The sequence below is a fragment of the Hyperolius riggenbachi genome, chromosome 7, assembly GCF_040937935.1.
Source record: "Hyperolius riggenbachi isolate aHypRig1 chromosome 7, aHypRig1.pri, whole genome shotgun sequence".
Taxonomy (NCBI): domain Eukaryota; kingdom Metazoa; phylum Chordata; class Amphibia; order Anura; family Hyperoliidae; genus Hyperolius; species Hyperolius riggenbachi.
The window spans coordinates 247,718-270,000 of record NC_090652.1 but is presented as its reverse complement, the minus strand read 5'-3'; the positions used below and the strand labels follow the sequence as shown (position 1 = coordinate 270,000).

The following is a 22,283-nucleotide window of genomic DNA, read 5'->3' as shown; positions in this document are numbered from 1 at the left end:
TGGGCAGTGCCTGTATGTACAGTATATATAGTGTGCCTCTCTATCTGTGTATCTATAGCTGTATGTATATAGTGTGTCTATCTGTGTGTATATACAGTGTGTGTGTGTGCAGTGCCTGTATGTACAGTATATATAGTGTGCCTCTCTATCTGTGTATCTATAGCTGTATGTACATAGTGTGTCTATCTGTGTGTATATACAGTGTGTGGGCAGAGTGTGCCTCTCTATCTGTGTATCTATAGCTGTATGTATATAGTGTGTCTATCTATGTGTATATACAGTGTGTGTGTGTGCAGTGCCTGTATGTACAGTATATATAGTGTGCCTCTCTATCTGTGTATCTATAGCTGTATGTACTTAGTGTGTCTATCTGTGTGTATATACAGTGTGTGGGCAGAGTGTGCCTCTCTATCTGTGTATCTATAGCTGTATGTATATAGTGTGTCTATCTATGTGTATATACAGTGTGTGTGTGTGCAGTGCCTGTATGTACAGTATATATAGTGTGCCTCTCTATCTGTGTATCTATAGCTGTATGTACTTAGTGTGTCTATCTGTGTGTATATACAGTGTGTGGGCAGAGTGTGCCTCTCTATCTGTGTATCTATAGCTGTATGTATATAGTGTGTCTATCTGTGTGTATATACAGTGTGTGTGTGTGCAGTGCCTGTATGTACAGTATATATAGTGTGCCTCTCTATCTGTGTATCTATAGCTGTATGTATATAGTGTGTCTATCTGTGTGTGTATACAGTGTGTGGGCAGAGTGTGCCTCTCTATCTGTGTGTGTGTGTGTATATATATATATCTATCTATGTGTATGGACAGTGTGTGTGGGCAGTGCCTGTATGTACATAGTGTGTGTGTGGGCAGAGTGTGCCTCTCTCTATGTGTATACAGTGTGTGTGGGCAGTGCCTGTATGTACAGTATATATAGTGTGCCTCTCTATCTGTGTATCTATAGCTGTATGTACATAGTGTGTCTATCTGTGTGTATATACAGTGTGTGGGCAGAGTGTGCCTCTCTATATGTGTATATAGTGTGTGGCCAGTGCCTGTATGTACAGTATATATAGTGTGCCTCTCTATCTGTGTATCTATAGCTGTATGTATATAGTGTGTCTATCTGTGTGTGTATACAGTGTGTGGGCAGAGTGTGCCTCTCTATCTGTGTACATAGTGTGTATCTCTATCTGTGTGTGTGTGTGTGTGTGTGTGTGTGTGTGTGTGTGTGTGTGTGTGTGTGTGTGTATATATATATATCTATCTATGTGTATGGACAGTGTGTGTGGGCAGTGCCTGTATGTACATAGTGTGTGTGTGGGCAGAGTGTGCCTCTATATGTGTATATAGTGTGTGGCCAGTGCCTGTATGTACAGTGTATATATAGTGTGCCTCTCTATCTGTGTGTATGTGTATATAGTGTGTGTGGATATACAGTGTGTGGGCAGAGTGTGCCTCTCTATCTGTGTATGTGTGTGTGTGTCTCTGTCTCTCTCTGTGTGACCAATACAATCACCTAAAGGATTATTAGGGACAGCATAGTAATACGGTGTTTCACCCCCTTTCACCCTCACAACTGCTTAAAGGGAACAAGATATGTTGGGGGAAAGCTGGTATACATACCTGGGGCTTCCTCCAGCCCCATATGCACAGATCGCTGCCACGCCGCCGTCCTCTTCTGCCTGGATCCGCCGGTACCGGGTCCCATCATGGCCGCGAGCCGGCCGGCAGACGCGGCCAATAGTCCGCATCACACGTGGCTCACTCCTTATATGTACGCATGAGGCTGCCTACTGCGCAGCCTCATGCGTACGGGTATGGAGGGAGCCGCTGTGATGCGTCCGCCAGAAGTGATGGGACCCGGTACCGCCGATACAGGAAGCGGAGGATGGCGGTGTGGGAGCGATCCAGGCTTATGGGGCTGGAGGAAGCCCCAGGTATGTATAAAAGCCTGTTCTATTTTTTAACAACATTCCTCTCTGGTTCCCTTTAATGCTACGTGGCATTGATTGAACAAGGTGCTGATAGGATAGCATCTTGCAGTGGATGGAGATTTGTGGGATGCACATCCAGGGCACGAAGCTCCCGTTCCATCACATCCCAAAGATGCTCTATTGGGTGGAGATCTGGTGACTGTGGGGCCTTCTTAGTACAGGGAACTCATTGTCATGTTCAAGAAACCAATGTGAAATGATTGGAGCTTTGTGCCATGGTGCATTATCCTGCTGGAAGTAGCTATCAGAGGATGGGTACACGGTGGTCATGAAGGGATGGACATGGTGAGAAACAATGCTCAGGTAGCCCGTGGCATTTAAACGATGCCCAATTGGCACTAAGGAGCCTAAAGTGTGCCAAGAAAACATCCCCCACACCATTACACCAGCACCAGCAGCCTGCACAGTGGTAACAGGGCATGATGGATCCGTTTTCTCATTCTGTTTACACCAAATTCTGACTCTATCGAGACTCAGCAGACCAGGCAACATTTTTCCTGTCTTCAACTGTCCAATTTTGGTGAGCTTGTACAAATTGTAGCCTCTTTTTCCTATTTGTAGTGGAGATGAGTGGTACCCAGTGGGGTCTTCTGCTGTTGTAGCCCATCCGCCTCAAGGTTGTGCGTGTTGTGGCTTCACAAATGCTTTGCTGCATACCTCGGTTGTAACGAGTGGTTATTTCAGTCAACGTTGCTCTTCTATCAGCTTGAATCAGTCGGCCCATTCTCCTCTGACCTCTAGCATCAACAAGGCATTTTCGCCCACAGGACTGCCGCATACTTGATGATTTTCCCTTTTCACCCCATTCTTTGTAAACCCTAGAAATGGTTGTGCATGAAAATCCCAGTAACTGAGCAGATTGTGAAATACTCAGACCGGCCCGTCTGGCATCAGCAGCCATGCCACACTCAAAATTGCTTAAATCACCTTTCTTTCCCATTCTGACATTCAGTTTGGAGTTCAGGAGATTGTCTTGATCAGGACCACACCCCTAAATGCATTGAAGCAACTGCCATGTGATTGGTTGATTAGATAATAGCATTAATGAGAAATTGAACAGGTGTTCCTAATAATCCTTTAGGTAAGTGTACAGTGTGTGTATCTATGTATATATAGTGTGTACGGAGAAGGAGGAGGCTTCTCATCAATTCACCTTTTGCATTCTTTCTGGTATCAGTGGCTAAGAACGTGGTGGGGTGTGGCAGGGGCATGTCTTAAAGTGTATTGGAGGTGGTGTGTATTGGCCAATTTATACTACCCTGGGGCTTCCTCCAGCCCCATAAAGTGTGTGGGGTCCCTCGACATTTTCCCCGGGCACTCTGTTCTCTCAAAAAACCTCCTGCTAATTAGGCCTCTGCAGTCTGGAGCATTCTGCACCTGCACAGTAGTGCTGCGCGGCCGCACACACACCCCTGTCACACTCCTGCAGCCTGGAGCATTCTGCACCTGCACAGTAGTGCTGTGCGGCCGCACACACACCCCTGTCATGCTCCTGGAGCATTCTGCACCTGTACAGTAGAGCTGCGTGGCCGCGCACACACCCCTGTCACGCTCCTGGAGCATTCTGCACCTGTACAGTAGAGCTGCGCGGCCGCGCACACATCCCTGTCACGCTCCTGGAGCATTCTGCACCTGTACAGTAGAGCTGCGTGGCCGCACACACACCCCTGTCACGCTCCTGCAGCCTGGAGCATTCTGCACCTGCACAGTAGTGCTGCGTGGCTGCGCACACACCCCTGTCACGCTCCTGGAGCATTCTGCACCTGTACAGTAGTGCTCCGTGGCCGCGCACACACCCCAGTCACACTCCTGCAGCCTGGAGCATTCTGCACCTGCACAGTAGTGCTGCGCGGCCGCACACACACCCCTGTCACGCTCCTGGAGCCTGGAGCATTCTGCACCTGCACAGTAGTGCTGCGCGGCCGCACACACACCCCTGTCACGCTCCTGGAGCCTGCAGCATTCTGCACTCGTACAGTAGAGCTGTGCGGCCGCGCACACACCCCAGTCACGCTCCTGCAGCATTCTGCACTCGTACAGTAGAGCTGTGCGGCCGCGCACACATCCCTGTCACGCTCCTGCAGCAGTCTGCACTCGTACAGTAGTGCTGCGTGGCCGCGCACACACCCCTGTCACGCTCCTGCAGCAGTCTGCACTCGTACAGTAGTGCTGCGTGGCCGCGCACACATCCCTGTCACGCTCCTGCAGCAGTCTGCACTCGTACAGTAGAGCTGCGCGGCCGCGCACACACCCCTGTCACGTTTCTGCAGCATTCTGCACTCGTACAGTAGTGCTGCGTGGCCGCGCACACATCCCTGTCACGTTTCTGCAGCATTCTGCACTCGTACAGTAGAGCTGCGTGGCCGCGCACACACCCCAGTCACACTCCTGCAGCATTCTGCACCTGCACAGTAGTGCTGCGCGGCCGCGCACACATCCCTGTCACGCTCCTACAGCCTGGAGCATTCTGTACCTGTACATTAGAGATGCGCGGCCGCGCACACACCCCTGTCACGCTCCTGCAGCCTGGAGCATTCTGTACCTGTACATTAGAGCTGCGCGGCCGCACACACACCCCAGTCACACTCCTGCAGCATTCTGCACTCGTACAGTAGAGCTGCGTGGCCGCACACACACCCCAGTCACGCTCCTGCAGCATTCTGCACCTGTACAGTAGAGCTGCGCGGCCGCACACACATCCCAGTCACGCTCCTGGAGCATTCTGCACTTGTACAGTAGAGCTGCGCGGCCGCGCACACACCCCTGTCACGCTCCTGCAGCAGTCTGCACTCGTACAGTAGAGCTGCGTGGCCGCGCACACATCCCTGTCACGCTCCTGCAGCAGTCTGCACTCGTACAGTAGAGCTGCGTGGCCGCGCACACATCCCTGTCACACTCCTGCAGCATTCTGCACCTGTACAGTAGAGCTGCGCGGCCGCACACACACCCCTGTCACGCTCCTGCAGCCTGGAGCATTCTGCACCTGTACAGTAGAGCTGTGCGGCCGCGCACACACCCCAGTCACACTCCTGCAGCATTCTGCACCTGTACAGTAGTGCTGCGCGGCCGCACACACACCCCAGTCACACTCCTGCAGCATTCTGCACCTGCACAGTAGTGCTGCGCGGCCCCGCACACACCCCTGTCACGCTCCTGGAGCATTCTGCACCTGTACAGTAGAGCTGCGCGGCCCCGCACACACCCCAGTCACACTCCTGCAGCATTCTGCACTCGTACAGTAGAGCTGCGCGGCCGCGCACACACCCCAGTCACACTCCTGCAGCATTCTGCACCTGCACAGTAGTGCTGCGCGGCCCCGCACACACCCCTGTCACGCTCCTGGAGCATTCTGCACCTGTACAGTAGAGCTGCGCGGCCCCGCACACACCCCAGTCACACTCCTGCAGCATTCTGCACTCGTACAGTAGAGCTGTGCGGCCGCGCACACACCCCAGTCACACTCCTGCAGCCTGGAGCATTCTGCACTTGTACAGTAGAGCTGCGCGGCCGTGCACACACCCCTGTCACGCTCCTGCAGCATTCTGCACTCGTACAGTAGAGCTGCGCGGCCGCGCACCCACCCCTGTCACGCTCCTGCAGCCTGGAGCATTCTGCATTCGTACAGTAGAGCTGCGCTGCCGCGCACACACCCCAGTCACACTCCTGCAGCCTGGAGCATTCTGCACCTGTACAGTAGAGCTGCGTGGCCGCGCACACACCCCAGTCACACTCCTGCAGCCTGGAGCATTCTGCACCTGCACAGTAGTGCTCCGTGGCCGCGCACACACCCCAGTCACGCTCCTGGAGCATTCTGCACCTGTACAGTAGAGCTGCGCGGCCGTGCACACACCCCTGTCACGCTCCTGCAGCATTCTGCATTCGTACAGTAGAGCTGCGCTGCCGCGCACACACCCCAGTCACACTCCTGCAGCCTGCAGCATTCTGCACTCGTACAGTAGAGCTGCGCGGCCGCGCACACACCCCACCGTCACGCTCCTGCAGCATTCTGCACTCGTACAGTAGTGCTGCGCGGCCGCACACACACCCCAGTCACACTCCTGCAGCCTGGAGCATTCTGCACCTGTACAGTAGAGCTGCGCGGCCGCGCACACACCCCAGTCACACTCCTGCAGCATTCTGCACTCGTACAGTAGAGCTGCGCGGCCGCGCACACACCCCAGTCACACTCCTGCAGCCTGGAGCATTCTGCACCTGTACAGTAGAGCTGCGCGGCCGCACACACACCCCAGTCACACTCCTGCAGCATTCTGCACCTGCACAGTAGTGCTGCGCGGCCGCGCACACACCCCAGTCACACTCCTGCAGCCTGGAGCATTCTGCACCTGTACAGTAGAGCTGCGTGGCCGCGCACCCACCCCTGTCACACTCCTGCAGCCTGGAGCATTCTGCACCTGTACAGTAGTGCTCCGTGGCCGCGCACACACCCCAGTCACGCTCCTGGAGCCTGGAGCATTCTGCACCTGTACAGTAGAGCTGCGCGGCCGCACACACCCCAGTCACACTCCTGCAGCCTGGAGCATTCTGCACCTGCACAGTAGTGCTCCGTGGCCGCGCACACACCCCAGTCACGCTCCTGGAGCCTGGAGCATTCTGCACCTGTACAGTAGTGCTCCGTGGCCGCGCACACACCCCAGTCACACTCCTGCAGCCTGGAGCATTCTGCACCTGTACAGTAGAGCTGCGTGGCCGCGCACCCACCCCTGTCACACTCCTGCAGCCTGGAGCATTCTGCACCTGCACAGTAGTGCTCCGTGGCCGCGCACACACCCCAGTCACGCTCCTGGAGCCTGGAGCATTCTGCACCTGTACAGTAGAGCTGCGCGGCCGCGCACACACCCCAGTCACACTCCTGCAGCATTCTGCACCTGTACAGTAGAGCTGCGCGGCCGCACACACCCCTGTCACGCTCCTGCAGCCTGGAGCATTCTGCACCTGTACAGTAGAGCTGCGCGGCCGCGCACACACCCCTGTCACGCTCCTGCAGCATTCTGCACTCGTACAGTAGAGCTGCGCGGCCGCGCACACACCTCAGTCACACTCCTGCAGCCTGGAGCATTCTGCACCTGCACAGTAGAGCTGTGCGGCCGCGCACACACCCCAGTCACGCTCCTACAGCCTGGAGCATTCTGCACCTGCACAGTAGTGCTGCGCGGCCGCACACACACCCCAGTCACGCTCCTGGAGCATTCTGCACCTGTACAGTAGTGCTGCGCGGCCGCACACACACCCCAGTCACACTCCTGCAGCATTCTGCACCTGTACAGTAGAGCTGCGCGGCCGCGCACACACCCCTGTCACGCTCCTGGAGCATTCTGCACCTGTACAGTAGTGCTGCGCGGCCGCACACACACCCCAGTCACACTCCTGCAGCATTCTGCACCTGTACAGTAGAGCTGCGCGGCCGCGCACACACCCCTGTCACGCTCCTGCAGCCTGGAGCATTCTGCACCTGTACAGTAGAGCTGTGCGGCCGCGCACACACCCCTGTCACGCTCCTGCAGCCTGGAGCATTCTGCACCTGTACAGTAGAGCTGTGCGGCCGCGCACACACCCCTGTCACGCTCCTGCAGCATTCTGCACCTGCACAGTAGTGCTCCGTGGCCGCGCACACACCCCAGTCACACTCCTGCAGCCTGGAGCATTCTGCACCTGCACAGTAGTGCTCCGTGGCCGCGCACACACCCCAGTCACACTCCTGCAGCCTGGAGCATTCTGCACCTGCACAGTAGTGCTCCGTGGCCGCGCACACACCCCAGTCACACTCCTGCAGCCTGGAGCATTCTGCACCTGTACATTAGAGATGCGCGGCCGCGCACACACCCCAGTCACACTCCTGCAGCCTGCAGCATTCTGCACTCGTACAGTAGTGCTGCGCGGCCGCGCACACACCCCTGTCACGCTCCTGCAGCATTCTGCATTCGTACAGTAGAGCTGCGTGGCCGCGCACACACCCCAGTCACACTCCTGCAGCCTGGAGCATTCTGCACCTGTACATTAGAGATGCGCGGCCGCGCACACACCCCTGTCACGCTCCTGGAGCATTCTGCACTCGTACAGTAGTGCTGCGTGGCCGCGCACACACCCCTGTCACGCTCCTGCAGCCTGGAGCATTCTGCACTCGTACAGTAGTGCTGCGTGGCCGCGCACACACCCCTGTCATGCTCCTGCAGCCTGCAGCATTCTGCACTTGTACAGTGGAGCTGTGCGGCCGCACACACCCCTGTCACGCTCCTGCAGCATTCTGCACCTGCACAGTAGTGCTGCGTGGCCGCGCACACACCCCAGTCACGCTCCTGCAGCCTGGAGCATTCTGCACTTGTACAGTGGAGCTGTGCGGCCGCACACACCCCTGTCACGCTCCTGCAGCATTCTGCACCTGCACAGTAGTGCTGCGTGGCCGCGCACACACCCCAGTCACGCTCCTGCAGCCTGGAGCATTCTGCACTTGTACAGTGGAGCTGTGCGGCCGCACACACCCCTGTCACGCTCCTGCAGCATTCTGCACCTGCACAGTAGTGCTGCGTGGCCGCGCACACACCCCTGTCACGCTCCTGCAGCCTGGAGCATTCTGCACCTGTACATTAGAGATGCGCGGCCGCGCACACACCCCTGTCACGCTCCTGCAGCCTGGAGCATTCTGCACCTGCACAGTAGTGCTGCGTGGCCGCGCACACACCCCTGTCACGCTCCTGCAGCCTGGAGCATTCTGCACTTGTACAGTGGAGCTGTGCGGCCGCGCACACACCCCAGTCACGCTCCTGCAGCATTCTGCACCTGCACAGTAGTGCTGCGTGGCCGCGCACACACCCCTGTCACGCTCCTGCAGCCTGGAGCATTCTGCACCTGCACAGTAGTGCTGCGTGGCCGCGCACACACCCCTGTCACGCTCCTGCAGCCTGGAGCATTCTGCACCTGCACAGTAGTGCTGCGTGGCCGCGCACACACCCCAGTCACACTCCTGCAGCCTGGAGCATTCTGCACCTGTACAGTAGTGCTCCGTGGCCGCGCACACACCCCAGTCACACTCCTGCAGCCTGGAGCATTCTGCACCTGTACAGTAGAGCTGCGCGGCCGCACACACACCCCAGTCACACTCCTGCAGCCTGGAGCATTCTGCACCTGTACAGTAGAGCTGCGCGGCCGCACACACACCCCAGTCACACTCCTGGAGCCTGGAGGATTCTGCACTTGTACAGTAGAGCTGCGTGGCCGCGCACACACCCGTCACGCTCCTGCAGCCTGGAGCATTCTGCACTTGTACAGTAGAGCTGCGCGGCCGCGCACACCCCAGTCACGCTCCTGCAGCCTGGAGCATTCTGCACCTGTACAGTAGAGCTGTACCACCGCTCCTGGGTTTGGGGCTCGCACATGCTGAAGACCACGACTGACCCGATTACCAAGAAAATTTCAGAGAGAACGGAGTTGCCGGGCAGGACGTTAAGTGATCTCCAAGCACCTCATGGGGCTGGTGAAGCCAACACACACCATCTCTGGTACAGGGTTTGGGTCTCCTCTCAGAAAGTTGGGAGGTATGATCTGCTTCAATGTATCTCAGGCTGGCACTGCAGGGGTTATTATAGATGCTTCAGTCAGATCCTCAACCCATCCCAACAATCAGCTCACGATTTAATCAGCTTACAACCACAATTCACTCAGCACACAATCACGATCGATCAGCTTACAATCATGATTTAATCGTCTTACAATCATGATTCAGTCAGCACACAATCACGATTTCATTAGATCACAACCCCAATTCAGTCAGCACACATTCACAATCGATCAGCTTACAATCATGATTTAATCATCTTACAATCATGATTCAGTCAGCACACAATCACTGTTTGATCAGCTCAGTCACGGAAGTATTCTGTGCTTGTGCAGTTTAACCTCTTGAGGACCGTGTAACACAAAGGGGAGTTTGACAGCGAGAGCTGGGAAATACTATGTTCTGTCAGCTGTGCTGGAGAGATTTGTGTGGTTACATGACTGCTTTTCTTTGGAGTGGCTGTGAGTGTGTGAGTAATCATGTGATCCTGGTTCCCCTCTGGGAGGGCACTCAGCAGCGGTCAGTAAACGTAGAGTGGATGTCATTTATACTGTTTTACTTTGCAGGGGTCCCTTGTGAGCTGTGAAATTGGGGGACGCACTGAGCATTCCGCGGTTTGGAGGGGTGACTCCTGGAGGCCCCGTGATGAAAGGGAAGGAGGAGATCGGCAGTGGTGGCGGCCGCCCCTCGGGTGTCACCGGGAGTCAGGGTGGCATCAGTGGCAGTCCAGAGAAAAGTGTCAGCGCTCAGGAATTGAAAGAACAGGGTAACCGGCTGTTTGTGGCCCGCAAATATCAGGAGGCCGTTTCCTGTTACAGCAAAGCTATTGTAAGTATTATTATTATTATTGTTATTTAGTATTAATATAGCGCCGACATCTTCCGCAGTGCTGTACAGAATAACATGGTAACTTACAGGATTACTGTAGGGGGAAAATGATTTGATGATACCTGGGGCTTCTAATGGTCCCCCGCAGACATCCTGTGCCCGCGCAGCCCCTCACCGATGCTCCGCCCGCGCAGCCCCTCACCGATGCTCCGCCCCCCGCAGACGTCCTGTGCCTGTGCAGCCACTCACCGATGCTCCGCCCCCGCAGACGTCCTGTGCCTGTGCAGCCACTCACCGATGCTCCGCCCCCGCAGACGTCCTGTGCCCGTGCAGCCACTCACCGATGCTCCGCACCCCGCAGACATCCTGTGCCCGCGCAGCTCCTCACCGATGCTCCGCCCCCGCAGACATCCTGTGCCCACGCAGCCCCTCACCGATGCTCCGCCCCCCGCAGACGCCCTGTGCCCGCGCAGCACCTCACCGATGCTCCGGTCCCCCGCAGACATCCTGTGCCCGCGCAGCCCCTCACCGATGCTCCGGTCCCCCGCAGACATCCTGTGCCTGCGCAGCCCCTCACCGATGCTCCGCCCCCCGCAGACGCCCTGTGCCCGTGCAGCCACTCACCGATGCTCCGGTCCCCCGCAGACATCCTGTGCCCGCGCAGCCCCTCACCGATGCTCCGCCCCCGCAGACGTCCTGTGCCCGTGCAGCCACTCACCGATGCTCCGCCCCCCGCAGACATCCTGTGCCCGCGCAGCCACTCCCCGATGCTCAGGCCCCGCCTCCGGTTCACTTCTGGAATTTCAGACTTTAAAGTCTGAAAACCACTGCGCCTGCACAGCCACGCCCTCGCTCCCTCTGACATCATCAGGAGCGTACTGCGCAGACACGGACCATACTGGGCCTGCACAATACAGTCCTGGTGATATCAGCGGGAGGGCGTGGCCACACAGGCCCAGTGGTCTCAAAGTCAGAAATTCCGGAAGTGAACCGGAGGCGGGGCCGGAGCATTGGTGAGCGGCTGCGCCAACACAGGATATCTGCGGGGGACCATTAGAAGCCCCGGGTAAGTTCAACTCTTCTCCCCCCCCCCCCCCCCTTCCTTTAACTGTCCCTCAGAGGAGATCACAATTTAATCCTACCATAGTCATATGTCCTACCATATTATTATTATTATGTATTTATATAGCACTGACATCTCCTGCAGCACATTACAGAATACATAGTCATGTCACTGACTGTCCTCAGAGGAGCTCACACTCTAATTTTACCATAGTCATAGTCTAGTGTCCTACCATATTATTATTATGTATTTATATAGCACTGACATCTCCTGCAGCACTTTACAGAGTACATAGTCATGTCACTGACTGTCCTCAGAGGAGCTCACACTCTAATCCTACCATAGTCATAGTGTAATGTCCTACCATATTATTATGTATTTATATAGCACTGACATCTCCTGCAGCACATTACAGAGTACATAGTCATGTTAGGCTGTCCCCAGAGGAGCTTACACTCTAATCCTACCACAGTCATAGTCTAATGTCCTACCATATTATTATTATGTATTTATATAGCACTGACATCTCCTGCAGCACATTACAGAGTACATAGTTATGTCACTGACTGTCCCCAGAGGAGCTTACACTCTAATCCTACCATAGTCATAGTCTAATGTCCTACCATATTATTATTATGTATTTATATAGCACTGACATCTCCTGCAGCACATTACAGAGTACATAGTTATGTCACTGACTGTCCCCAGAGGAGCTTACACTCTAATCCTACCATAGTCATAGTCTAATGTCCTACCATATTATTATTATGTATTTATATAGCACTGACATCTTCTGCAGCACATTACAGAGCACATAGTCATGTCACTGACTGTCCCCAGAGGAGCTCACAATCTAATCCTACCATAGTCATAGCCTAATTTCCTACCATATTATTATTATTATGTATGTATATAGCACGGACATCTTCTGCAGCACATTACAGAGTACATAGTCATGTCACTGACTGTCCTCAGAAGAGCTCACACTAATCCTACCATAGTCATAGTGTAATGTCCTACCATATTATTATTATGTATTTATATAGCACTGACATCTTCTGCAGCACATTACAGAGCACATAGTCATGTCACTGACTGTCCCCAGAGGAGCTCACAATCTAATCCTACCATTGTCATAGTGTAATGTCCTACCATATTATGATTATGTATTTATATAGCACTGACATCTTCTGCAGCACATTACAGAATACATAGTCTTGTCACTGACTGTCCACAGAGGAGCTCACACTCTAATCCTACCATAGTCATAGTCTAATGTCCTACCATATTATTATGTATTTATATAGCACTGACATCTTCTGCAGCACACTACAGAGTACATAGTCATGTCACTGACTGTCCTCAGAGGAGCTCACACTCTAATCCTGCCATAGTCATAGTGTAATGTCCTACCATATTATTATTATGTATTTATATAGCACTGACATCTTCTGCAGCACATTACAGAGTACATAGTCATGTCACTGACTGTCCTCAGAGGAGCTCACAATCTAATCCTACCATAGTCATAGCCTAATGTCCTACCATATTATTATTATGTTTTTATATAGCACTGACATCTTCTGCAGCACATTACAGAGTACATAGTCATGTCACTGACTACCCTCAGAGGAGCTCACACTCTAATCCTGTCATAGTGTAATGTCCTACCATATTATTATTATTATTATGTATTTATATAGCACTGACATCTTCTGCAGCACATTACAGAGTACATAGTCATGTCACTGACTGTCCTCAGAGGAGCTCACACTCTAATCCTACCATAGTCATAGTCTAATGTCCTACCATATTATTATTATGTATTTATATAGCACTGACATCTCCTGCAGCACATTACAGAGTACATAGTCATGTCACTGACTGTCCTCAGAGGAGCTCACAATCTAATCCTATCATAGTCATAGTCTAATGTCCTACCATATTATTATTATGTTTTTATATAGCACTGACATCTTCTGCAGCACATTACAGAGTACATAGTCATGTCACTGACTACCCTCAGAGGAGCTCACACTCTAATCCTGCCATAGTCATAGTGTAATGTCCTACCATATTATTATTATGTATTTATATAGCACTGACATCTTCTGCAGCACATTACAGAGTACATAGTCATGTCACTGACTGTCCTCAGAGGAGCTCACAATCTAATCCTACCATAGTCATAGTGTAATGTCCTACCATATTATTATTATTATGTATTTATATAGCACTGACATCTTCTGCAGCACATTACAGAGTACATAGTCATGTCACTGACTGTCCTCAGAGGAGCTCACAATCTAATCCTACCATAGTCATAGTCTAATGTCCTACCATATTATTATGTATTTATATAGCACTGACATCTTCTGCAGCACATTACAGAGTACATAGTCATGTCACTGACTGTCCTCAGAGGGGCTCACACTCTAATCCTACCATAGTCATAGTGTAATGTCCTACCATATTATTATTATTATTATTATGTATTTATATAGCACTGACATCTTCTGCAGCACATTACAGAGTACATAGTCATGTCACTGACTGTCCTCAGAGGAGCTCACACTCTAATCCTACCATAGTCATAGTCTAATGTCCTACCATATTATTATTATGTATTTATATAGCACTGACATCTTCTGCAGCCCTTTACACAGTACATAGTCATGTCACTGTCCTCAGAGGAGCTCACAATCTAATCCTACCATAGTCATAGTGTAATGTCCTCCCATATTATTATTATGTATTTATATAGCACTGACATCTTCTGCAGCACTGTACAGAGTACATAGCAGGGCTGTGGAGTCGGTCCAAAAATCCACCGACTCCGACTCCTCAGTTTAGGATTCCACCGACTCCGACTCCTCTAATTTGCATATTACAATTTTGTTGATTAAAAGTATGTAACATGAAATTTGTCTCTTAACTGCCAACGCTTAGGAATTTTACAAGACAACTGAAGTGAGAAGGATATGTAGACTACTATATTTATTCCCTTTAGACTAAAACTAGTCCTTAGTAAGAGTACTTGTAAAAGGTACAAACCGGAACAAAGAACATCTATCAGGCCCTAGGCAATGTAAGTGTGGGTACATGTAAGAATGATGTGCAGGTACTCTGCAGGGGAAGGAGGAGATTGTAAACAGACAACACCTCTGTGTTCAATGTGCACAGCATTCTCAGTGGATTCCCTGCAGCTCTGTGGGGAGTGCATATGTAGAGTATAGTACTACTGTGTAACAAAGTAAACCTGAGACAGATGAAATTAAAGTTTTATACATACCTGGGGCTTCCTCCAGCCGCCTTCAGGATAATCAGTCCCTCGCTGTCCTCCTCCGCCACCTGGATCTTCTGCTATGAGTCCAGGTACTTGAGCCAGTCGGGCGTAGTGCGCATGCACACACTCCGCCGCCAGGAGCATACTACACCTGTGCAGGACTATTGCGCAGGTGCAGAATGTTCCTGGCTGTGGGAGCGGCATGCGGCCGGACAGCGCTGACTGGCTGAATTACCAGGACTCATAGCAGAAGATCCGGGTGGTGGAGGACAGTGAGGGACTGATTAGCCTGAAGGGGGCTGGAGGAAGCCCCAGGTATGTATAAAGCTTTACTTTTCATCCGTCTCAGTTACCATTTAATTTGTAGTCACCAAACCAAAATTTAACAACAGATCAAATTATTTGATTTCATGAGCAAAGAGAGAGTGCATACATTTGCATAAATCAGCATCAATGCAGAATTATTTCCATCTCATTGACCATCTCTATTAGTGACACAGCTACACATCAGGCTTTATTCTTACAGCATAGATGTTATTTAGTATATATAAGAGATTCCTGTGTACACATCATATATACAGTCACAATCAGATATGTATATCTGACCTTAAAAATACGGGGACTGCTTTATTGAAGCAGCACAAGTAACTAATTTTGATTGGTTTATTTCATTTTTGTGGACTAAGCACAGCTATTACTGTATATACCGTATACATTATTTTTAATGACTATTATCTGAGAAATAGAACATTTTATCATATTTTCTATTTTAATTACAGTTACAAATTCATTAGGAGTCGGAGTCGGTGCATTTTTTTCCCGACTCCGACTCCAGGCACCCAAAATTGCCCGACTCCACGACTCCACAGCCCTGGTACATAGTCATGTCACTGACTGTCCTCAGAGGAGCTCACACTCTAATCCTACCATAGTCATAGTCTAATGTCCTACCATATTATTATTTGTATTTATATAGCACTGACATCTTCTGCAGCACATTACAGGGCACATAGTCATGTCACTGACTGTCCTCAGAGGAGCTCACACTCTAATCCTACCATAGTCATAGTCTAATGTCCTACCATATTATTATTATGTATTTATATAGCACTGACATCTTCTGCAGCACATTACAGAGTACATAGTCATGTCACTGACTGTCCTCAGAGGAGCTCACAATCTAATCCTATCATAGTCATAGTCTGATGTCCTACCATATTATTATTATGTATTTGTATAGCACCGACCTCTTCTGGAGCACATTACAGAGTACATAGTCATGTCACTGACTGTCCTCAGAGGAGCTGACACTCTAATCCTACCATAGTCATAGTCTAATGTCCTACCATATTATTATTATGTATTTATATATCACTGACATCTTCTGCAGCACTTTACATAGTACATAGTCATGTCACTGACTGTCCTCACAGGACATCACAATCTAATCCTACCACAGTCTAATGTCCTACCATATTATTATGTATTTGTATAGCCCTGACCTCTTCTGCAGCACATTACAGAGTACATAGTTATGTCACTGACTGTCCTCAGAGGAGCTCACAATCTAATCCTACCATAGTCATAGTGTAATGTCCTACCATATTATTATTATTATGTATTTGTATAGCACCGACCTCTTCTGCAGCACATTACAGCGTACATAGTCATGCCACTGACTGTCCTCAGAGGAGCTCACAGTCTAATCCTACCATAGTCATAGTCTGATGTCCTACCATATTATTATTATTATGTATTTATATAGCACTGACATCTTCTGCAGCACATTACAGAGTACATAGTCATGTCACTGACTGTCCTCAGAGGAGCTCACACTCTAATCCTACTATAGTCATAGTCTAATGTCCTACCATATTATTATTATTATTATTATTATTATTATTATTATGTATTTATATAGCACTGACATCTTCTGCAGCACATTACAGAGTACATAGTCATGTCACTGACTGTCCTCAGAGGAGCTCACACTCTAATCCTACCATAGTCCTAGTCTAATGTCCTACCATATTATTATTATGTATTTATATAGCACTGACATCTCCTGCAGCACATTACAGAGTACATAGTCATGTCACTGACTGTCCTCAGAGGAGCTCACACTCTAATCCTACCATAGTTCTAGTCTGATGTCCTACCATATTATTATTATGTATTTGTATAGCACCGACCTCTTCTGCAGCACATTACAGAGTACATAGTCATGTCACTGACTGTCCTCAGAGGAGCTCACACTCTAATCCTACCATAGTTCTAGTCTGATGTCCTACCATATTATTATTATGTATTTGTATAGCACCGACCTCTTCTGCAGCACATTACAGAGTACATAGTCATGTCACTGACTGTCCTCAGAGGAGCTCACACTCGAATCCTGTTGCTATGGGTTACTCTGATAATAGGCAGTTATCTCACAGCTGGGTGTAGTGGAATCCTGTTGCTATGGGTTACTATGATAATAGGCAGTTGTCTCACAGGAGGGTGTAAGTGGAATCTTGTTGCTATGGGTTACTCTGATGATGGGCAGTTATCTCACATGAGGTTATAGTGGCATCATGTTGCTATGGGTTACTCTGATATCACAGGAGGGTATAGTGGAATCTTGTTGCTATGGGTTACTCTGATAATAGGCCGGTATCTCACAGGAGGGTATAGTGGCATCATGTTGCTATGGGTTACTCTGATATCACAGGAGGGTATAGTGGAATCCTGTTGCTATGGGTTACTCTGATATCACAGGAGGGTGTAAGTGGAATCTTGTTGCCATGGGTTACTCTGATAATAGGCCGGTATCTCACAGGAGGGTATAGTGGAATCCTGTTGCTATGGGTTACTCTGATATCACAGGAGGGTATAGTGGAATCCTGTTGCTATGGGTTACTCTGATATCACAGGAGGGTATAGTGGAATCCTGTTGCTATGGGTTACTCTATCACAGGAGGGTATAGTGGAATCCTGTTGCTATGGGTTACTCTGATATCACAGGAGGGTGTAAGTGTAATCTTGTTGCTATGGGTTACTCTGATGATAGGCAGGTATCTCACAGGAGGGTATAGTGGAATCCTGTTGCTATGGGTTACTCTGATATCACAGGAGGGTATAGTGGAATCTTGTTGCTATGGGTTACTCTGATGATAGGCAGGTATCTCACAGGAGGGTATAGTGGAATCCTGTTGCTATGGGTTACTCTGATATCACAGGAGGGTGTAAGTGGAATCTTGTTGCTATGGGTTACTCTAAAGATAGGCAGGTATCTCACAGGAGGGTATAGTGGAATCCTGTTGCTATGGGTTACTCTGATATCACAGGAGGGTGTAAGTGGAATCTTGTTGCTATGGGTTACTCTGATGATAGGCAGTTATCTCACAGGAGGGTGTAAGTGGAATCCTGTTGCTATGGGTTACTCTGATGATAGGCAGTTATCTCACAGGAGGGTGTAAGTGGAATCTTGTTGCTATGGGTTACTCTGATATCACAGGAGGGTATAGTGGAATCCTGTTGCTATGGGTTACTCTGATATCACAGCAGGGTATAGTGGAATCTTGTTGCTATGGGTTACTCTGATGATAGGCAGGTATCTCACAGGAGGGTATAGTAGATTCCTGTTGCTATGGGTTACTCTGATATCACAGGAGGGTGTAAGTGGAATCTTGTTGCTATGGGTTACTCTGATGATAGGCAGGTATCTCACAGGAGGGTATAGTGGAATCCTGTTGCTATGGGTTACTCTGATATCACAGCAGGGTATAGTGGAATCCTGTTGCTATGGGTTACTCTGATATCACAGGAGGGTATAGTGGAATCCTGTTGCTATGGGTTACTCTATCACAGGAGGGTATAGTGGAATCCTGTTGCTATGGGTTACTCTGATATCACAGGAGGGTGTAAGTGTAATCTTGTTGCTATGGGTTACTCTGATGATAGGCAGGTATCTCACAGGAGGGTATAGTGGAATCCTGTTGCTATGGGTTACTCTGATATCACAGGAGGGTATAGTGGAATCTTGTTGCTATGGGTTACTCTGATGATAGGCAGGTATCTCACAGGAGGGTATAGTGGAATCCTGTTGCTATGGGTTACTCTGATATCACAGCAGGGTATAGTGGAATCCTGTTGCTATGGGTTACTCTGATGATAGACTGTTAGTGATGTTAGATATGTAATCTCTTGCAGACTCGGAATCCCTCCATCGCCGTGTACTACACTAACCGCGCTCTGTGCTACCTGAAGCTGCAGCAGCTGGACAAGGCCCTGGCAGACTGTAAGCACGCCCTGGAGCTGGACTGTCAGTCAGTGAAGGCACACTTCTTCCTGGGCCAGTGTCAGATGGAGATGGAGAACTATGATGAGGCCATCGCCAATCTGCAGAGAGGTAAGCTGGTGCCAGGGGAGGCCGTGCCAAGCACAGGGTGATGTGTGCACTGCAGGGAGGGGCATAGGGTGCCAGGGGAAGGCATGCCAAGCACAGGGTGACGTGTGCACTACAGGAGGGGGGGGCGCACTGCTTCCTGCGTGACTTATGCACAGCTCAGTCTTACTTTGAGGATGCAATACCTTAAAGTTGAACTTAAAGATACTGTGTCATCCCCAGGAGATCACAGACAGAACCAAAATAAAGTATCATTGAGAGATCTATATATTCCATACAAGGAAGTATATTAATTACTGCAACGGTCTACTCTGCTGTCTGGTGCCCACCAGTCCCGACACCCAGGACTTGCCCCATCAGTGATGAGAAGAACCGGAGGGGTGAACCCTGCCATGTGGTAAAAGGAGCGGACTGGGAGGACAGGCCAGGCTGATGTCAAGAGGACTGGCTGGCCTGACTGATGTGACTGGACTGATTGATGTGACTGGACTGATTGATGTGACTGGACTGATTGATGTGACTGGACTGATTGATGTGACTGGACTGATTGATGTGACTGGACTGATTGATGTGACTGGACTGATTGATGTGACTGGACTGGCTGGACTGATTGATGTGACTGGACTGGCTGGACTGATTGATGTGACTGGACTGGCTGGACTGATTGATGTGACTGGACTGGCTGGACTGATTAATGTGACTGGACTGGCTGGACTGATTGATGTGACTAGACTGGCTGGACTGATTGATGTGACTAGACTGGCTGGACTGATTGATGTGACTAGACTGGCTGGACTGATTGATGTGGCTGGACTGACTGATGTGACTGGACTGGCTGGACTGATTGATGTGACTGGACTGGCTGGACTGATTGATGTGACTGGACTGGCTGGACTGATTGATGTGACTGGACTGGCTGGACTGATTGATGTGACTGGACTGGCTGGACTGATTGATGTGACTGGACTGGCTGGACTGATTGATGTGACTGGACTGGCTGGACTGATTAATGTGACTGGACTGGCTGGACTGATTGATGTGACTAGACTGGCTGGACTGATTGATGTGGCTGGACTGACTTATGTGACTGGACTGGCTGGACTGATTGATGTGACTGGCTGGCAGGGTTGACTGAAGTCACGGACAGCGCTGGGACACGCTGTAGCTGTTGGGAAAAGATGGTACAGCACTGAGCACCGATTGGCCAGGGTTTGAATATCCTGGCCTTTGTGCCAGTGCCGTAGTCCCTCCCGCAATGGCTATAAAATAACCTTGAGAATTGCGCGCCCCCTAGAGTATGCAGCTGCAAGTGGGTCACGCCATTCCTGGATTTCTTCTGGGATGGCACTGAAGAGGCCAGCACTGGACCTCGCCATCGGTGGGTAGAACATTGTCGTCTCCGGATATGTAGGCTACCATATTTGTTTCCTAGTCTGCAGGCCATGATTTGCTAAAGAGAAGGATTGTGGATCTTCTGCTCGGGAACCAGAGCCCTCCATGGACTTAATGCAAGGTGGGATTTAGCTCTGGTTACAGGCTGACAACAAAAGGCTGTTTCCTGCCGATTTCTTCTTCTGATCGGTCTTTTCCTTGCTGTTCTATGTACGCGAAGATGCAGGTGGTCAATGCTCCATTTTTTGATAATATTCATGTCAATTGGTTGCTCCTTTTTTTTGCATTCATTTTGGTGTTAAACATATGATCTTGGTATTTCATTCGTGTACAGGAGGTGTCAGTTGGGGGCGGTACCTTTTTGTTCCCTCCTTTGGGTGGGACGGTCACGCCTACCTCTTTTGACACTCCCCCTTTTACACCTTGTGCAGAGAGCTGTAAAGATTGAGGTCCTGAGAGTCTGAAACCTGTCCGCGTGCTGCTTATTACTGTGTTGGGACATGTCCTAAATAAACCTATTTTCCATTGAGACCCAGTGCCGACCAACTGACTTTAATTTGTTCTATGTGGGCCTGGCAGCCTGTGATCCGCCACGGTCTCATTCTGTGGAGTGGAGCAGTATTCCATTGTTTCTCTACATATTTATTTCCTGTTACACAATACCAGTTGCCTGGCAGTCCTGCTGGTCTATTTGGCATCAGTAGTGTCTGAATCACACACCTGAAACAAGCATGCAGCTAATCCAGTTACACTCCAGTCATCTGATCTGCTGCATGCTTGTTCAGGGGCTATGGCTAATAGTACTAGAGGCAGGTGATCCACAGGACAGCCAGGCAACTGGTATTGTTTAAAAGGAAATAAATATGGCAGCCTCCATATACCTCTCACTTCAGTGGTCCCACCAGAACCGGTTTCCCCGGAAATGCTTTATGAAAATCCTGTAACAGTCCTGGTGTTTGCACATTGTTATGGGATGTCCATGAATTCTCTTCAGGGCCAAAGCCCTTCCATTGGACTAGGTACTGAACCGGAGCAGCTTTACGCCTGGAGTCCAAGATCTTCCCAACCTCAAGTTCCTCTTCATCATCAGCTAGTATTGGTGAAGGTGGTTCCGAAGAACGACCATGGAAATGGTTTGGATTCACAGAAACAGGATACATGAAACACTGGAGGAATATGAAGATGAGCTTGCAATAAGCCCGTGGACTGACCTTCTGACAAATAGAGAACGGACTAATGAATTTAGGGCCCAATTTCCTTGAACGGTTTTTCAATTTCATAGTGGACAACCAGACTCTATCTCCAACATTGAAATTCTGGACTTTCTCTCCTTGTCAGCAAAACCTCTTCCCTCTCTCCTGAACTCTGTAAGGTTGTCTGAAGGAGTGACAGGTTCTTGGTGATGGACTCCAAACGTTCTTGTAATAAGCGGTGTCTGGGGGAAGGTAGATGGGTGATACCCATAATTAGCAATGGAGTCCGTTCTATGGATGAATGTACTGAATTGTTGTAGGCACACTCCGCTGGAGGTAATAGTTTCACCCAATCATCTTGGGAGGCAGATGTGAAACAATGAATATACTTCTGCAGAGCTTGGTTAGTTCTCTCCGTCTGCCCATTGGACTGGGGATGATCTCCAGACGCAAGATGACTGAATCTGAAACTTAGAGCAGAGCTCTGGCTAAAACTGATCAGAGACAATATTGTAGGGGAGTCCATGCAACCGTATTATCTCTTTAACAAAACACTGCAGTCTC

At 50.1% G+C, this 22,283-nt stretch overlaps 1 protein-coding gene across 28 annotated transcripts in view; it reads left to right on the top strand.

The window, feature by feature from the left end:
• STUB1 (STIP1 homology and U-box containing protein 1) overlaps positions 1 to 22,283 on the top strand; it is a 107,084-nt gene that overhangs the window by 2,563 nt on the left and 82,238 nt on the right. For all 28 annotated transcript variants that reach the window (XR_011022621.1, XR_011022603.1, XR_011022600.1 and 25 more), the window contains exons 2-3: positions 10,134 to 10,395; positions 18,939 to 19,137. Coding sequence is in view for 1 of the 28 variants with exons in the window: in XM_068243460.1 (XP_068099561.1) it covers positions 10,213 to 10,395; positions 18,939 to 19,137 (382 nt within the window). In the remaining 27 variants the exon portion in view is untranslated. The remainder of the gene's footprint in view (positions 1 to 10,133; positions 10,396 to 18,938; positions 19,138 to 22,283) is intronic.